The following is a 17,690-nucleotide window of genomic DNA, read 5'->3' as shown; positions in this document are numbered from 1 at the left end:
GTTGTACCTCTTTATCAGCGGCCATTGAATCATTTTTCACAAAGAGACACCCTCGCGGGCTTGCATAACTTGTTGACAATAACCGATTAGAAATGGTTGTCCGCGAGTAAAGAAAACAAATTTGGCTACGAATAATGGAGAGAGAAGTTTTCTAGAGCTTTGTCCAGCTAAATCTGCTCTCTGATATCGTGTGCTTTTTGCTCTTTCAGTTTGAACTCTTCCTCGACAGCTCGCGAAGGATTCAAGATGAAGAGTGACGACGAACGACAGTCAATATTACTGGAGTAAACATTCCCTGTAGCTGGTGTGTGTATGTATATATATATATATATATATATGTATGTATATGTGTGCGTTGCCAATTCGAGGTCCGAGTCCTCAAAATCTAAAGCTGGGTTCGCACGGCTGACTGGCCTCATTGTGGCATTCGTGCTCTACTGCTTGAAAGCAGGCTTAACACATAGCCTTGCATCAATGCTTAGTATAATTGACAAGATGATAAAAAGACGAGTACAGATAGTTGTGAGAGACTTTGAGGACTTTTGGACGGCCGAAGCTTGGCACGACAGATATATATATATATATATATATATATATGTAAGTGAATGTGTAGATTCCGTCCAAACCAGTCTTTGTTACTACTTCCTCCTTTGTTAATTATGGATGTTAGGCAACTCATTGTTCACACATCTCAAATTACGTATAGTTGTTCAATTGATTGTAATACTAGTTCACGTGAAGATAGCGTTACATCACTGCCATATTTTGGCATAATTTCTCAACCCTGTGAACTGTTAGTGGTGAAAGCCCGAGCTCTCGGTACCTCGTTTCACGAGGACCATACAGCTCTTTCGTTATGGACTATTGAAAAATGTACGAGAGAAATCGTATGTAGGATTAATTGCGCATTTATGCTGGAATGTCCGTTTGTTAGTTTTATATTTATTTAAGTTTGAAGTTCGACACTTCGACGACTGAGTTCTTCTGTCCAATCTGTGATTTGATTGCGCCTGGGTACGTGAGTAATTAACGATTATGGTTTATATAATTTTCTTTGTGTGAAATCACTGGCGATGGGCGGATATAGTCATATCATAGTTAATTAAATGAAAGTACCGTTCACAATGGATTTCCATGCCCTCTCGCACGTTTCTGCTTTCTTATCGTAAATAAGAAAAACACAAAATTTTGCATCATTCTAATTTCGAGTTGTCCTAGACACAGTTTCGAAAATTTTGAAGTTCATTGCGAACGGACTTGACTATAAAATGTATCATGTACTTGAAAGCAAAAACTTAACTTGATCAAGTTATTCCTAAGAACATTTAAAATAAAAGTATTATCGCATCACGATATTATTAGACGACTATTAATATTCCAGTTAGAAAAAGTGTCTGTTTATTAATTACAAATTTATTGTAATATTGTAAAATATTTTATGTAAGTGATTAATAAAAAATATTCATACTTCGAAAATGAATTATTTGCTAGGTTTATTATCATCATTGGCTGCTTTCCGCCTTTCAACAAATTTTCTTTCCAATTTTGGGGTATAATCAAGTGTTTGGATTACTGCACCAGGTTGTTCTATCCACAACTTATATCCTTGTTTTGTTGGATACTTTCTGGAAGTTTCACAAGTTAGACACGTCCATTTGACAAATTTTTCTGGCTTGGAAACTAATCTAACCCTTGCTGTCTCTCCAGGAATTAAGTAAGATTGACAACATTTGCATATAGTTCTCTTCACATTAGGCTCTCTAAAAATGAAATTGTTTCTTTTTGAAATTCATAATTCACTCGCATTGAATTTTATTTTAATTAAGAAACCTTATCTTACAGGCGCAGGACAGATTTCTGAGCACAATTCACCATCGTATTTCCATAACACGATGCTGCCACCCTATTCTTTGGAGCCATTAATTGAGATGCCTGGAAGATAGATATAAGTAAAAGACTACTACAAAAAATACTTGATAAAAAAATTAAAGCTTCTGTTGGAAGATATATTTTACCTGGTAAAGATAATTCAATCTTTCAAATACATCCTTCCCTTGGCATGATTTGGCCTCCACTAGACAATTAAATACAATACATATAGATTTTGTTTTATAACCCCAATCGGATCTGATAATAAATTCTTTAACTTACTGATATTGATTTATTTTAATGACCTTAAATATTCAATTTGCGCCCTATATTAAATTACTGTCAGCAAAATATAGGTTAGATTGCATAAAAAAATACAACTGAAAACATAGCCACTCCGTAAGGTCCGTCGCTGTTTGGCCAGTGGCAGCCAGTGGCCACTTGACAATTGACATTTGACTGAGAGAAGCGCCTGCTGGCTGCTTCGCCTGAACAGTTGACACTTGACACCTGAATCACCTGATTTGAGTGATTTGTTGTAAGTTTGAATTTCGCCAATCAAATGTAAATGCTCAAGTGCGCTGCGCTCACTGGTGGTTGTGTTTTTGAACGCACCCGCGCGCGTAGCCGCAGTCAGCTGATTCCTGAACAGATCGGTATAGAACGTGTTGATCCGCTGATGCCCCCACGACCCACGTGCCGCTGGCATCGATATTTGTAATAGTTTTTAAATCTCTGTTTATTTTATAATTTATCTTGAATGCTAGAGTAATGGTATAATATTGAAGTACAGATTTAGCAATAATGGATTTGATAAAAACTATTGACGATGATGAAGAAGTGCCAAATTTTTCAGAAGCATCCGACGAGGAAGATGATGTAGGCTAAATTGATTCTCTTATACTTTACTATACTTCAAACAGATTAATTATTTTGTTTTACATTTTTATTAAACTTTCTAATATTTGTGTTTTTTTTTATTTTATAGTTTCAGCCAAGAAAGCAGAAAAAACAAGAGAAAAAAGATTTTGATAGCAATTTCCAGTTTGTAAATGACGCAGCAGAATATAACCAAGACACATGGAATGATTTAAGTAAATACATCAAGAGGAAAGCTAAAACTAAATTAGATGATAAGATCAAAAGCGTGATTCAAAAACGAAAGCCAAGTGTAATAATTATTTGATAAATAATGACATAATTAAAACTTTTAAATAATCTGAATACTTTCCAATATTTTGTGTAGAATGAAAATCAGGAAGCCGATATGGAACACATATCAAAATCTGACAAAGAGGATGATAATATTTCTGTATCAGAAGATGAATTGAAAAAAGGTAAAAATTATTTTATTGTTTATTTATATTTTCACAAATATAATTTTTTTTTCCTAGACATATTTAAAACGAAAGAAAGAAAGGTTAAGAAGAAGAAATTAACGAAAAAGGAAAATGAAGATACGATAGATTTTGAAGAACACTCTAATACTGAGCCTTATGCTACATTTTATCAAATGCACTTATCTCGTCCTTTATTGAAGGTACAAAATTATTATCGTTAATAAACATCTTAGAAAAGTAATTGTATCAAATTATTATTATTATAGGCAATTGCTACTATGAACTTTGTTCAACCAACTCCAGTACAAGCTGCAATAATACCAGTAGCATTAATGGGTAGAGATATTTGCGGTTGTGCTGCAACAGGTACTGGTAAAACTGCTGCTTATATGCTTCCTACGTTAGAAAGATTGTTATATAGACCATTAGATGGGCCTGTGATCTCTCGTGTATTAGTTCTTGTACCAACTAGAGAGCTAGGTGTTCAAGTCTATCAAGTTACAAAACAATTAGCTCAATTCACTACAGTGGAAGTAGGGCTTTCAGTGGGTGGATTGGATGTAAAAGTTCAGGTGAGTAAAATAATTAATTGTTATAATAGTTGGTATTAATAAAATGCTAAAGCTGTATGGAAACGTATATATTCTGTAGTACTATCTTTTTTGGATATAAATAAAGCACCTTATGAAGGAAAGACTACAATTTAAATATTTTTGTGCGAAGTAGTAACCTTTCTTATATTTTATGCATACCACTCAATAAGTCTCTTTCATTTTTTTTAATTAGGAAACTGTCTTGAGAAAAAATCCTGATATAGTTATAGCTACCCCTGGAAGATTAATCGATCATTTAGCAAATACTCCAACATTTTCCTTAGAGAGCATAGAAATACTTATTTTGGATGAAGCAGACAGGTAATTAATTGTTTCTTGTCTAGGCTGATATTATAAAATTTATTATAATTATTTCTGTTTTTTAGAATGCTAGATGAATATTTTGCAGAGCAAATGAAGCATATAATAAAACAGTGTTCTAGAACTAGACAAACGATACTGCTATCTGCAACTATGACGGAAGAAGTTAAAGACTTAGCAGCAGTATCATTGGAAAAACCAGTAAAAGTTTTTGTGGACAGTAATCAAGAGGTTGCTTTCAACTTGAGACAAGAATTTGTAAGAATACGTAAAGAAAGAGAAGGTGATCGTGAAGCGATCTTAGCAGCTTTGATTTGTAGAACCTTCCATGATCATGTAATGATATTTGTACAAACAAAGAAACAAGCCCATCGACTTCATATTTTATTAGGTTTATTAGGATTAAAGGTATAAAAATTACTTTAAATTGTACTAGATTATCAACAAATGTTTATAAGTTTTCCTTAAGGTTGGTGAGCTACATGGTAATTTAACCCAGCCTCAGCGATTGGATAATTTGCGAAAATTTAAAGAGGAAGAGATAGACGTATTATTAGCAACTGATGTAGCTGCAAGAGGGCTGGATATCAGTGGTGTTAAAACTGTAATTAATTTTGTTATGCCAGCGACAATGCAACATTATATTCATAGGTAAAAGTGTCACTTGATTATTTTGAATACTATTCAATTCACAACTATAATTTATGAATAAAATACAGGGTGGGAAGAACAGCAAGAGCAGGGCGGGGAGGAGTCTCGATATCACTAGCAGGTGAACAAGAACGTACTTTAGTAAAAGAAGTCATCAAACAAGCGAAGAATCCTGTAAAAAATAGAATTATTCCACCTGATATAATAGAAAAATACAATAAAAAATTACAAAATCTTGAAACTGAAATAGAAAAAATACTAGAGGAAGAAAAAAGTGAAAAGGAGTTTGCAAAAGCTGAAAATCAAGCAAATCGAACGGAAAAATTATTAAAAGAAGCGGATGAGAAGAATGAAAGAAGTTGGTTCCAAACTGGCAAGGAAAGAAAACAAGAGAAAGGTAGAGTAATAAAATTCGCTTAAAGAAACGCGTCTATACGTATATATATATATATATGTATATTTAATGCGTTCTATCATAAAATTTACGTTCTTTAATGTTTCAGAACGACTGCTTTTAACCCAAAAGAAAGCTAAGAATAAAGATAAGAAAGATAAGGAAAATCCTAACGTAGTTAAAAATAAAAAGAAAAAGGTGGAGTCCCAAAAAGAAACTGCAGAGGATAGAGCCAATAAAGAGTTAGAAAAAATTGCTGCTTTTCAAGCAAGATTAGCCAAGAAAAGTAATAAACCACAGAAGATAAGAACCGTTGCCGATAACAATGAACTTATTTCACAAACCAAAGGTAAAGTTTATAATAGTTGTTGTAATTAATTTTCATTGTTATTTACCTACCTGATTTCTTTCTCCAGGACCAAATAAACGATCTCGTTCTTCATTTGCTAATGATCTGACGGATGTTAGTAAAAAAGGTGTAAAACGGATGCGTTACGAGTAAGCTTTCTTTAACTTTTAAATTATTGCATATATATTATTATTGTTAATTATCTACAAATGAATTTTATTGCAGCGCGAATGTCAAACAGAGGGAAAAAGTCAGAAGGAAGCCACATAAGTCAAAAGTGGTAGGAAACAAGGGGACAAAAAAGATATTTAAAAAACGATAAAGTAATTTATAATGTTAATATTGCTCATTAAACCTTGATTATCATTTAATTAATTTGTTTTATTATAGAACCATTACAATACTTCAATTTTATGTCACAGATTGATAAATGAATAGCGCTGACTATTTTTTTGTATTCAATCAGAATATGTATACTTTGTAGACCTTAACCTGTTTGTAGAAATTGCAGTACTATGCAATAATATTAAGCATATTTCGATTTTATACAAAGTCATACGTTACAAGAGCTGTTCTCTTGAAAACTTAAACTAGTAACTATAATTGTATGCACTTCATTAAACGGGAATTATTAAACAAATTTTCGAGCTTCGTAAAAATAATGAAATGCTTGTAGAAATTAGTTAAATGCTTATAATTATAATACATAATGATAGCTCATATTTTTTACAATGTTAGATGAAAAATGCAATGTACTGTAATTTCAGTAGATAGGTGGTAGGTATGTATATTACTTGTAAATTGTTTATATGATAATTACATTTATCCATCACATTCATAACTTCATGCATACTTCTCATTCAGATTTAAATGTAACACAATAACTCATAATCATTTTTATATCATAAAAATTAACTTCATAACATTTAGATTCATTCGTATTATTTGATCCACAATATCAAATGTGTACCCAAACATCTTCTCTGAATATAATTATTCATAAACAAAAATATTCAGTTGATCAATAGATAGCATATTTATATGCAGGATTAAAACATACAAGCTATCTATTAGAATACATTTATATTTAGATAATATTATATAGATGTATAAATTGTAATTATACTGCTGAAAGTGTAATATTTGTAAACAATACAAAGTTTTGTGTGAAATACTGATGCATAATTTATATTTCATGCCTCATATTATACACCACTGAATGCATCAAATAATATATTACACAGGAAAATTATTCTTTACAAAATTGTATGCTATTTTGCATAGATGTTAATAGCTTAAAGAAACTGAATATTTTATACTTTTGTAGTCAATTGTGCAGTGAAGATATATCAACTATTACAAATTTTATTAAATAAAAAGCTTCAAGCAGTCTGTGATCACCTAGTATGAAATGTATTTGAAAGAAGCTTTACTTACATTCGATCAATGTAAATTCTTATGCAACAGTTGCAGAAAAGTTTTGGATACTAACTTGACCGAAGTGATAGGAAATTTTAATTTAAAAATGAAGCTGTAATTCAAAAAACCAAAATGATTTTTTGATTTTATCCTATTCATCGACTTTACACATTAAATCTAACTTTTAATTAAATCTTTAAAACTGCTTTTTATCTTCCTGCGAGCTATATATAGATAATGAAATACTTAAAGAAATATTTCAATTTTTTTTTAATACAAAAATTACGAATATTGAAGAAATCGTATTTATAAATGTGTGAAAAAGTTTAAGTAGCTATAACATTAACTTTAATGAAATAAGTTAAGAAAGAATTATTTTACCATACACATACGCAGATGAAAACTTAAGATGTTAACAAGTAACTATTTTTTTTACGGACAACATATACGTTTCTAAATTTAAATGTCTTAGCGATATAGCCATTTAATAATTTTATTTAATAAACTAATTGCATAGCAATTTTAAAAATAATTATAATAGCAATACAATAAAGACAATTGTAATAGAAACAAATAACTTTGGATCACAAAGCCAATTGACACACCTCTCCTTAGTAAAGATATACCATTTACACAAAAAATGACTTTGTTATATCGCTTTTTTTTTATAACAAAAATTTCTTATAATTTTGAAGTAAAATCGTTAATGCCCCTTGTAAAAACTATTGGACTTAATAGCATAGTTAATTCATGAATGTAACACACGTGTGATCTTTTTTTTTTTTTATAGAAGCTGGGAAAATTACAAACTAAAGATGATTATCAAGTTTCATCATTTTACTTATAATATGAAGCAAAATACAATTATTGATTTTATTAAATTACACGATATAACAATTGTCAAGTACCTCTCCTCGTAGAAAGTTTTTCAAATTAGGTAAGAGCCACGATTATTTATTTCATAGAAATACACTCCAGGTGCTAGCAATGTTTGCCTCATCTTTTACTCAAATTAGAATCAATATTGAATTTAACAGGAGAAATGGTTATTGTAAAATAAACCATGAACAAAGAGGAAATTTATACACGAGTGAAAATTAATTAACTCTTGCATCTTTTGGAATTCAGTTTTTATATTTTGGCTGTAATTCCAGAAGAATTCCCTGAATTGTAGGCATGTATTCATTAATAATTTGAGAAGTTAATGCGTCATAATCTTAACTCCTTATGACCTAGAAATACGCGACTTAGGTATATTAATTGTTGTATATAACCAAAATATTCTGTTATCTAATTTATATTATAAAGTACTTTTAGGTTCTTATCATAGTAGTATCGCTTTTTCTCTTAAGTCTTTTCCAAAATGTTAATCCCCCACTATTCAGTAGTTCACTCACTTGATTATTTATTCACTTTGTCCGATTCTCTTAATGCCCTCTTTGGCGGAGGCTCCTCAATCTGAAAATTTCCACAAAAAATGTCTACAGTGAAATAGCACTTTTAAATATATACCATTTACTTGTGGTTTACTCACCTCTTCCTCTAACCCAGGTAATTGTATTCTAGTCTCTGAAGCTTCAGCAGGCTAAAAATCAGAAGAAAATATATTGTAATAGTTTTACATTAACGCATAAAATTATCAGATTATTAGGTGAGAAAATTTTGTTTGTCCTCAATTTTTCTATTTTTTATACCTGTGCATCAATACATTCCACTTCTCCTATTTGCAGCTTGAAATGTTTATAAATATTTTAATAAAATTATTATCAAATTTATTTACACCAATTACCAATGAAATTTAGTAATAAATAAATATATGCTTACCCTTGCATCTGTTTCATTAGGTCCAATACCAACTTCCTTCTGTTGCTTAGATTTTGTTCTACGTTGAGGTCTTTCATTGACTGTATGCGTATTTAACAAAGATCCTTTCCCCTTAGGACTGGTCATACTTATTTGCATCTCAGTAGGCAGATAACTTTTAATGTTCGTTAATAAGTCATCCGTTCGTTTAAAATACATAGTTGGAATTCTTGTTTCTCCTGGAAACTCTTTCATGTCAAAATTAGTAGTTTTCGTATAAATAACATTCATTGCTAGATCGCAAACAGCCCATAATTTCTATACAATAGAAACAGAAAAACATACAGTAGAGATAAAAATTAATTCCAAATAGTTAAGTAGATAAATAAACGTATAATGCTTACAAAGTTGGCGTTATCGTCATCTGGTTTTAACGCATCCTTATGCGTCTTCATACGCTCTACGAGGTTTTTATAAAACCCATAGCAGTAATATTCATTCTTTGTTATCAAAGGTTCAAGAATAAACCAAAGACACTGCTGTATTACTTTCAGCTGACCTATGTTTAAATGGTTCGTGAATTCTGGATCGTGCGCCAAAATAGGAACCGCAAAAACTAGCATATAGTCAGGTAAAATATGGGGTAATTGACCTATAAAAAAAATTGTTTGATCATTCCTGCATCTATATTATTTTCAATCTACTTATAGAAATAAACTGATGTACCCATAGCACGTTCTACTGTGCCCAAAGATAGTGTCTTTACATAATCTCTCCTTTTATTTATATCAGTCTGCATATATGTTTTTAAGACACATTTTAATCTTTTGTCTTGTTCTTTTCCAGCAAGTGCATAGTATCCCATAAAGTCCAAAGGTAAACATTTATTTGGAATACCCCTTCCAAGTCCTTTGTGCAGTTTACATCCAAAAGCTTCTCTTACTTGCGGAACCTCATCCTTCAAAAAAAAAAATCTTTGATGAAGCATTGATGCTAATTAGAGCACAAATTATATATAATGTTAAAAAAAAAAAAAAGGCTTCCTACCACCATGAGCTGAGACAGATTGTAAAATTGTTCTGCTGTAAACTGATCGCCGACTCCTTTCTGTTCACAAATTTTTAACATTGAGCAACCAGCTTGCAATCTTAACCAACTCATTTCAGCTTTGCTCAGGCGTCCTTGTTGTAAGAGATCGCCTTTATTAGCAACAAATACATATAACATTCTAAAGGTTTTTTGCGCAGATAATACATCAGATTTCAATCCGAGAAGCCATCGTGCCATACATTTGAGCCCTTCCAATTTGCATCGAGTTTCTTCTGGAAGCTGATCTTCGCGGCACCAATCACCTTCAATCGCATCTGACGTTTGCTCGCTGTTCACCTTCACCAGTAGTTCCTTAACTATTTTTCTCGAAACCATATTTTTTATCGGTACTTGATATTTTTCCGGTAAATTATACGCTATGTGACCTAATGTGACTATGGATGTTCGATAATATTCAGATGTTGGAGTTAGAGTATTTTTAATTCTTTCTATGATTTCAGGGAAGATCGTGTCGTGAATGTTGGTCATGTTAACAAACAAACAACGAACTGCTTGTTTCGCTTGTTTAGGTGTCCCTGTTTCAGCAAAGGTCTTACAAATTGGAACCATAAGTTTCATAATGTCTGGAGCAACTTCACACAATGGTTTGTATTTACCCAAGAAAGTGAAAATTGATAAGACCAATGGCCCAACCATTTCATCTTCCAATTCTAGTAGATGTACAAGCTGCATTAAAATATCATTGTGCAGAAAGTGGGGACCGAATACAAAGGACAGCATTACCAAAAGTCTAAGACCTTTTTCACCAGCATTATTGGGATTAAGACCTACTTCTTCTATTACATTTCCACCTTTGAGACAATCTAATACATATCCAATCAAAACCCTTATTGCTTCCTCATCTATCATGACAGAGCTTACCCTTTCTAATAGCATCTTAATAGTATTATAGTATAAATTAGTCATAACAGGCTGACCAAGCCTCTTCAAGACTTTACTGGTCGTCTCAGCACATTCTTTGCAAGAAACATTAGGCTGTACTATAGTTATCATTCCATTCAACAAATCAGCTTCTTTTTTCATATGATTGCTGAATTTATGCAAGAACTCTTGGGCTTTCATTGGATCTGGTAAAAAGCGAGAGATCTGATGAATTTTAGTCATTAGTTCATTTGCTGCATCCGGCTTTTTTATCATTTCCAACCATTCCACAACAGCTCTTCTAACGGCTAATTGATGCTTCTGTAATTCAACAAATGCCTTTGATGCATGGTCATCGATAGTACCCAGAAGATGATACAATTTCTTCATCCTCTCTTCGGCTGATAATTGAAATGGAACCAAGCACGTATTTAACAATCTCTCGACCAATAAGCGATCTTCCATGCCTGCCATATAGTAACCATGCAATATTTTGTCTTTTATCCATGTGACTGCTTTTTTTGTAGCTTGTGGTACATCAGCATCATTCAAATGCTTTCTATAAATCATTGCTAAACCAGCCATTGCTTCCTTTCTGATCTTGAACTTTTTATCTAGTGTCCTCTCTTTCACAAATTCCAGCAAATCTTCGCTATCCGATACGACTTCGAAATCTTTTTTAGCGGTACTTACAATAGCCATAACAACCTCGTACCTTACACTCTCGTCCGCATCATGTTGTCGTAGTTTTAAAGTATCTGTAATGTCTTTTCTCAGTTCTGGATGATTCAACAGAAAATGCATCGAGTATTGTACACATTTAATACGAATAGAGACACAAATGTCATTAAATCTACCAAGAAACGCTCTCCATAATTGTGTATGCTGCACAGCAAGCTGAGATCCTTTCTCAGAAAACATCCTGGCTAGTAAAGCTACAGCACCCAGTCTTTCATTTTCTGCAGAAGATTTCAATTTGCATTCCAGTTGAGGCAGGACGGATAATAAAACACTCGGACAAATGTGATTCAGTTCGTAGATTAAATCATAAACTTTTTTGCAGATTTGTAAGCTCTTTTCTTCTTTGCCAAGAATTAAAACATGATTGAAAAAGGCTTGAATGTATGGTTCCAATGTATCACTGCATTTGATCACTAGTTCTTTTGCAAGCGAATAAGCATTTTTTCTTTGACTTTTGTTTGGTTCTACAATGTTCATCAATATAATATCAAGTAGCTCATTGCTGACAATGTCAGATTCTGTGATTAATGGACATAGGACGTCCAACATAAAACTTTTCACCTTTCCAGAATGCTCATCGCTAAAATAATAATTAGATGAAGACTAGTAAAACAGTTTCCGAAGTTTCTATATTGTTATTATGTTAAAGCGAACTTACTTAACTATCTTAAACATAAGGGAAAATAGTTCACAAAATATTTCCTGGCAGTCTTCGAGCTCAAAGCACATATTAAATGATTTAACGTATGCCAGATTTTCAAGAAGATAAAAGTATCTTTTGAAAGCTGGATCTTTGGGATCTTTTAGACCAGCCAACTGTCTTATTAAGAATAAAAATATTGTCTTCACCTAAAATTATACAGTTTTTTTTTTATAATTACTTTTTCTGGAATATTAAAAAAATTAATAAACAGAATTATTTTACCTGATCCGCATCTTTATACGGGGCTTCAGGCGCATAGACTCTTAAGACATCAGCTATACAACATGCAATCAATAGCTGAACATCTTTACTTTGATGCATCAGAAAATGTTCTTCAGCTAAATGTAATGCTAAAGGAATATATTGTTGATACATTCCTTCATCTTGTCCCATGGCTTGCAAAGTATGAGCCAATGTCTGAATTAAAAACATATACATTGTAATGAACCTCTGAAAATTATAAAAGCGTTGCACATATAGAAATATTATAGATACCTTTAATCTCCTTATCAGCTCATCCGGACCCAGATCATCGGTGACAGATCTGCACCCTTGTGGATAAACAATTTCTGACATGATGCCGAACTGAATACGGAAAGCCTTTTATCTTAAATAATCTAGAATACAGTCCAAATTCTGCAACATTGTTATACTTATGTATAATATGTACTTGTTCAAATAATAAAACTAATGTAAAAAAATAATAGTGATTCTTTCTATACTACTGACAAATATAAAGCTTTGAAGCTAAATAATTACATATTAAAATTGCGCGCGCGCCTATTATAGCCTACCAACACACTTGAAGCAACAAAACTTTGAAATAAGCAACTGTAGAAAAGATTTGCGAGAAACACAATATATCCATAAGGATATACGCTACACTAAAATTCGAGGTTATGTGTTCCTTTGCTCGCGTATAAAATATGAGTAAACAATTTTATATTTGACAAAATATTTTGATTCGTTCGTCAAATAATAATTGTGATAGAAACAATATAGGATTTTACCTCAAAATATGCATAAGCGCAAAAAGGCCTATGACACTCAAAATATCAATAAAGCAAATATATCTGCAAAGATAGACGGTCTTAACGCATAAAATACTAACACTGCTACAATATTTTCACTGCTAAGTGCGAATATATCGTTTACGACGTAATTTTCTAAGCTTCGTATAAATACTGGACATGGTAAAACAACACAATGTCAAGATAAAAGCGATGAATTCGTTTTCGCAAACGGTTAAAGCGTGTCAAAGGACGCGACAGCGCAACTTCAATCCTATGAAGCTGGCAACGTTCCGGTTAAAGCCAACTAAAGAAAAAAGAAAGGATTGGCGACATTGGTGTGAAACTATCTTCAGTGTAGAGAAGATTGCCACAATTGAAAAAGCGCTTCACATCAAGTATTCGCTGTGATGAGAGATTTTATTTTATATGTGCGTTTGCTTCGTATTGTAAATGGCCGGCATGTCCCTTGATGCATTTAGGAATCGGGTTTTTTTTTTTTTAGAGTTGCTCACCATCGGTAACTCGAGACGGAAAGCTCGATACATTAAAAAGACTAAATATTATTGTTCAAAGATTATGTAATTTAAATTATATGCTAACTCGAGCCGTGCGGACCCTAAAATGCGGTTCTTAAATGCATCAAGGGACATGCCGGCCATATTGTACGGACATTTTCATGGACGGCAGAGGTATGTCACGTGACTTCAATTGACGCTAGCGTTAAAAAATTTATAATGTTTTAAAGTCAAAGACTGATATATTTATCATTATAGAAGAAATCAAAAGTAAAAATTATTTGTACAAACCGAAGTAATGCGTGTAAAGGTAGGAAAACCAACGACTACTTTCTTGATGCTGAAAATAAGGTAGCCTATTTTTTTTCTTTGAAGCTTATACAGGGTCTAACAGCGGACCATAGGAGATTATAGGAATCTGAGAGCGTGGTCAATATTACGTAGTGCCAACAAGCCATAGTTGGATATAAAAAATGAGATTCATCCGCCGGTGTTGAGAAATGTTTGATCCTAGCGAGATGTAAAAAGGAGAATAAGTAAAAATAATGAATGGAAGGTACGAATTTTCTTCATTCAAAGCATTCAATTTTTACTTTAGTAACATTTTTCCATTTTACACCTCGTTACGATCAAACATTTCTCCACACCAAAATGGCGGATGAATCTCATTTTTCGTATTCAATTATTGGTAACGGCCTGTTGGTACTACGCAATATTGACCGCGCTTTCAGATTCCTATAATCTTCTATGTTCCGCTGTTAGATCCTGTATAAGTAACGAATATCGGCCATTGAATATAGAGAAGATTGGTTGAAGGGGCGAAGTTATGGCAGCACTAATCTTTGACACCTGGAGATGTACTTCCATAGCTTTTTAGCGCCGTACATTCCTTCTATTCTCCAATCCTTAGCTCATTCTACTTTTCAGACGAACATGCTGCATTAGGGTAGAGGGGATCGTACCACGTATCGCGTCCCGGGCGAGGCACTAATGACAAACGCATGGACCATCGGTGAGCTGTATCTAAGCACTGGGTGTCTAAATATAGGGTTTTTCGCGAATGATCAGGATTATGTGCATCGCTTTAGCGGGGAGCTTATTTTCCGGAATGACCAAGCTATAGTGTGGGGCCATGACAAGTTGGGGTGCAAACATTTAGCCGAGGGTATATTAACCATGCATATTGTCATCGCTCAAATGTTTGTACTTTGCTCTTCTACCCCGGGTGAATTTGTCACTTGCTAATTCTTAATAAGCTGTGCTTTATTTATTTTCCTAAAAGAGCCTACCACCGTATCAATTTTTTTTTTTTTTTTTTTAAAATCTTTTCTTAAAACTTGAAATCAGTGCATTCGTTTTATTTCTATCGACTATCTCCTTCAATCTTTCGACTTGCAGCATTCTTAGGAGACGTTCCATTGGTTTTTGGCCATCGTTTTTTTTTTTTTTTTGTCTTGGAGAGGGGCTAGTCTCTGTGTCTAGGGGTGCGTGTTTCCTTGTCCGGGAGTGTTTCTCTTGGCAGAGGAACAAAAACTTAAGGGCGTTTCAGTGTCACAGGTGTATTTATATAGAAATAAAGCTATTGTCAACACCATGGTTCATATTGTTGAAATAATTTATGATTATTTTAGAAGAATAATTATTTTTTATGTTCTGGTATTTAGAATAGCGCATTATGGTTGTAACGAGATGGCAAAAGCTTGGTAATGCGTTAAACCAAAAGGATCTGCTTGCCTATATTGTAAAAAAAAGAGACAAATGTTCCTTAGATCTTTATTAATAACATTTAAATTGTGGCTATAGTTTGGAGAAATTTGTTTTACAAGGAATGTCGTTCCAAGAGGATTTTTTTTTTTTGCATAAGAAGCAATGTTAATTTTAAAGACACAGATCATCCTGCTTGATTTATGAAGACTTTAAAGAAAAATTTTATTCAGGAGTTTTAGGATTTTTTTTATAAAAAAATATATATAAAAAAAGAGATTTTATTCCGAAAATGTAACCTAACCGGTTAGGCAATTGGTTAGGCTGAGGTTAGGATTCTGGTTAGGCTGAGGTTAGGTTGCTGGTTAGGTGAAGGTTAGGTGTGTTAGGGTGTTAGGGTGTTAGGGTGTTAGGGTGTTAGGGTGTTAGGGTGTTAGGGTGTTAGGGTGTTAGGGTGTTAGGGTGTTAGGGTGTTAGGGTGTTAGGGTGTTAGGGTGTTAGGGTGTTAGGGTGTTAGGGTGTTAGGGTGTTAGGGTGTTAGGGTGTTAGGGTGTTAGGGTGTTAGGGTGTTAGGGTGTTAGGGTGTTAGGGTGTTAGGGTGTTAGGGTGTTAGGGTGTTAGGGTGTTAGGGTGTTAGGGTGTTAGGGTGTTAGGGTGTTAGGGTGTTAGGGTGTTAGGGTGTTAGGGTGTTAGGGTGTTAGGGTGTTAGGGTGTTAGGGTGTTAGGGTGTTTGGGTGTTAGGGTGTTAGGGTGTTAGGGTGTTAGGGTGTTAGGGTGTTAGGGTGTTAGGGTGTTAGGGGTGTTAGGGTGTTAGGGTGTTAGGGTGTTAGGGTGTTAGGGTGTTAGGGTGTTAGGGTGTTAGGGTGTTAGGGTGTTAGGGTGTTAGGGTGTTAGGGTGTTAGGGTGTTAGGGTGTTAGGGTGTTAGGGTGTTAGGGTGTTAGGGTGTTAGGGTGTTAGGGTGTTAGGGTGTTAGGGTGTTTGGGGTGGTGTAGGGTGTTAGGGTGTTAGGGTGTTAGGGTGTTAGGGTGTTAGGGTGTTAGGGGTGTTAGGGTGTTAGGGTGTTAGGGTGTTAGGGTGTTTAGGGTGTTAGGGTGTTAGGGTGTTAGGGTGTTAGGGTGTTAGGGTGTTAGGGTGTTAGGGTGTTAGGGTGTTAGGGGGTTAGGGTGTTAGGGTGTTAGGGTGTTAGGGTGTGTAGGGTGTTAGGGTGTTAGGGTGTTAGGGTGTTAGGGTGTTAGGGTGTTAGGGTGTTAGGGTGTTAGGGTGTTAGGGTGTTAGGGTGTTAGGGTGTTAGGGTGTTAGGGTGTTAGGGTGTTAGGGTGTTAGGGTGTTAGGGTGTTAGGGTGTTAGGGTGTTAGGGTGTTAGGGTGTTAGGGTGTTAGGGTGGTTAGGGTGTTAGGGTGTTAGGGTGTTAGGGTTTAGGGTGTTAGGGTGTTAGGGTGTTAGGGTGTTAGGTTATAACTGTAGTATGTATAACTTGTTATAACTTTAGAACTGTATTAACTTTATAACTGTATAACTGTAGAACTTTATAACTTTAGATAACTTTATAACTTTATAACTTTATAACTTATACGTTATAACTTTATAACTTTATAACTTTATAACTTTATAACTTTATAACTTTATAACTTTAGAACTTTATAACTTTATAAACTTTATAACTTTATAACTTTATAACTTTATAACTTTATAACTTTATAACTTTATAACTTTATAACTTTATAACTTTATAACTTTTATAACTTTATAACTTTATAACTTTATAACTTTATAACTTTATAACTTTATAACTTTATAACTTTATAACTTTATAACTTTATAACTTTATAACTTTATAACTTTATAACTTTATAACTTTATAACTTTATAACTTTATAACTTTATTAACTTTATAACTTTATAACTTTATAACTTTATAACTTTATAACTTTATAACTTTATAACTTTATAACTTTATAACTTTATAACTTTATAACTTTATAACTTTATAACTTTATAACTTTATAACTTTATAACTTTATAACTTTATAACTTTATAACTTTATAACTTTATAACTTTATAACTTTATAACTTTTATAACTTTATAACTTTATAACTTATAACTTTATAACTTTATAACTTTATAACTTTATAACTTTATAACTTTATAACTTTATAACTTTATAACTTTATAACTTTATAACTTTATAACTTTATAACTTTATAACTTTATAACTTTATAACTTTATAACTTTATAACTTTATAACTTTATAACTTTATAACTTTATAACTTTATAACTTTATAACTTTATAACGTTATAA

General features: G+C 32.9%; 4 protein-coding genes across 6 annotated transcripts in view; 2 read left to right on the top strand and 2 right to left on the bottom strand.

Annotated features, from left to right (window-relative positions):
• The window catches only part of Cad87A (cadherin-87A), a 68,024-nt gene extending 66,041 nt beyond the window's left edge, over nucleotides 1–1,983 (top strand). Inside the window, exons 28-30 of one of the 2 annotated variants that reach the window (XR_010823413.1) lie at nucleotides 210–310; nucleotides 1,492–1,714; nucleotides 1,843–1,983. Coding sequence is in view for 1 of the 2 variants with exons in the window: in XM_066735203.1 (XP_066591300.1) it covers nucleotides 210–288 (79 nt within the window). In the remaining variant the exon portion in view is untranslated. Of the gene's footprint in view, nucleotides 1–209; nucleotides 616–1,491; nucleotides 1,715–1,842 lie in introns of those variants that run through there. The other variant, XM_066735203.1, reaches the window with a different exon arrangement.
• Nucleotides 769–2,427, bottom strand: Rpp21 (ribonuclease P protein subunit Rpp21). Of its 2 annotated transcripts, XM_066735206.1 has the most exons (5): nucleotides 2,152–2,427; nucleotides 2,016–2,074; nucleotides 1,841–1,932; nucleotides 1,691–1,760; nucleotides 769–1,625 (listed from the first exon to the last, which is right to left on the bottom strand). In XM_066735206.1, coding segments are annotated over exons 1-5 (249 nt in total). In that variant the 5' UTR covers nucleotides 2,153–2,427; the 3' UTR covers nucleotides 769–1,598. The 2 variants fall into 2 exon arrangements, with proteins under 2 accessions (XP_066591303.1, XP_066591301.1); XM_066735204.1 differs by having other exon boundaries at nucleotides 769–1,760.
• Nucleotides 2,428–2,531: 104 nt separating this feature from the next.
• On the top strand, nucleotides 2,532–5,888 carry Rs1 (Dead-box helicase Rs1). The gene is made up of 13 exons (XM_066735281.1): nucleotides 2,532–2,586; nucleotides 2,663–2,748; nucleotides 2,858–3,040; nucleotides 3,116–3,206; nucleotides 3,264–3,409; nucleotides 3,476–3,781; nucleotides 3,996–4,123; nucleotides 4,189–4,531; nucleotides 4,593–4,774; nucleotides 4,843–5,171; nucleotides 5,278–5,517; nucleotides 5,585–5,666; nucleotides 5,743–5,888. The coding sequence occupies exons 2-13, from the start codon at nucleotides 2,674–2,676 to the stop codon at nucleotides 5,837–5,839; spliced, it is 2,202 nt and encodes a 733-aa protein (XP_066591378.1). The 5' UTR covers nucleotides 2,532–2,586; nucleotides 2,663–2,673; the 3' UTR covers nucleotides 5,840–5,888.
• Nucleotides 5,889–6,025: 137 nt separating this feature from the next.
• On the bottom strand, nucleotides 6,026–13,414 carry LOC136778448 (sister chromatid cohesion protein PDS5 homolog B-B-like). The gene is made up of 11 exons (XM_066735280.1): nucleotides 13,165–13,414; nucleotides 12,650–12,790; nucleotides 12,377–12,571; nucleotides 12,110–12,300; nucleotides 9,787–12,031; nucleotides 9,466–9,697; nucleotides 9,144–9,391; nucleotides 8,761–9,057; nucleotides 8,631–8,666; nucleotides 8,471–8,521; nucleotides 6,026–8,394 (listed from the first exon to the last, which is right to left on the bottom strand). Exons 2-11 carry the CDS (start codon nucleotides 12,728–12,730, stop codon nucleotides 8,338–8,340), a joined length of 3,633 nt encoding a protein of 1,210 aa, XP_066591377.1. The 5' UTR covers nucleotides 12,731–12,790; nucleotides 13,165–13,414; the 3' UTR covers nucleotides 6,026–8,337.
• Nucleotides 13,415–17,690: the final 4,276 nt, after the last annotated feature.

The sequence above is a fragment of the Prorops nasuta genome, unplaced genomic scaffold, assembly GCF_024137725.1.
Source record: "Prorops nasuta isolate Cenicafe-Biocafe unplaced genomic scaffold, Cenicafe_Pnas_1.2 PNAS00014, whole genome shotgun sequence".
Lineage (NCBI taxonomy): Eukaryota > Metazoa > Arthropoda > Insecta > Hymenoptera > Bethylidae > Prorops > Prorops nasuta.
This window is presented reverse-complemented; position numbering and strand designations above follow the sequence as displayed.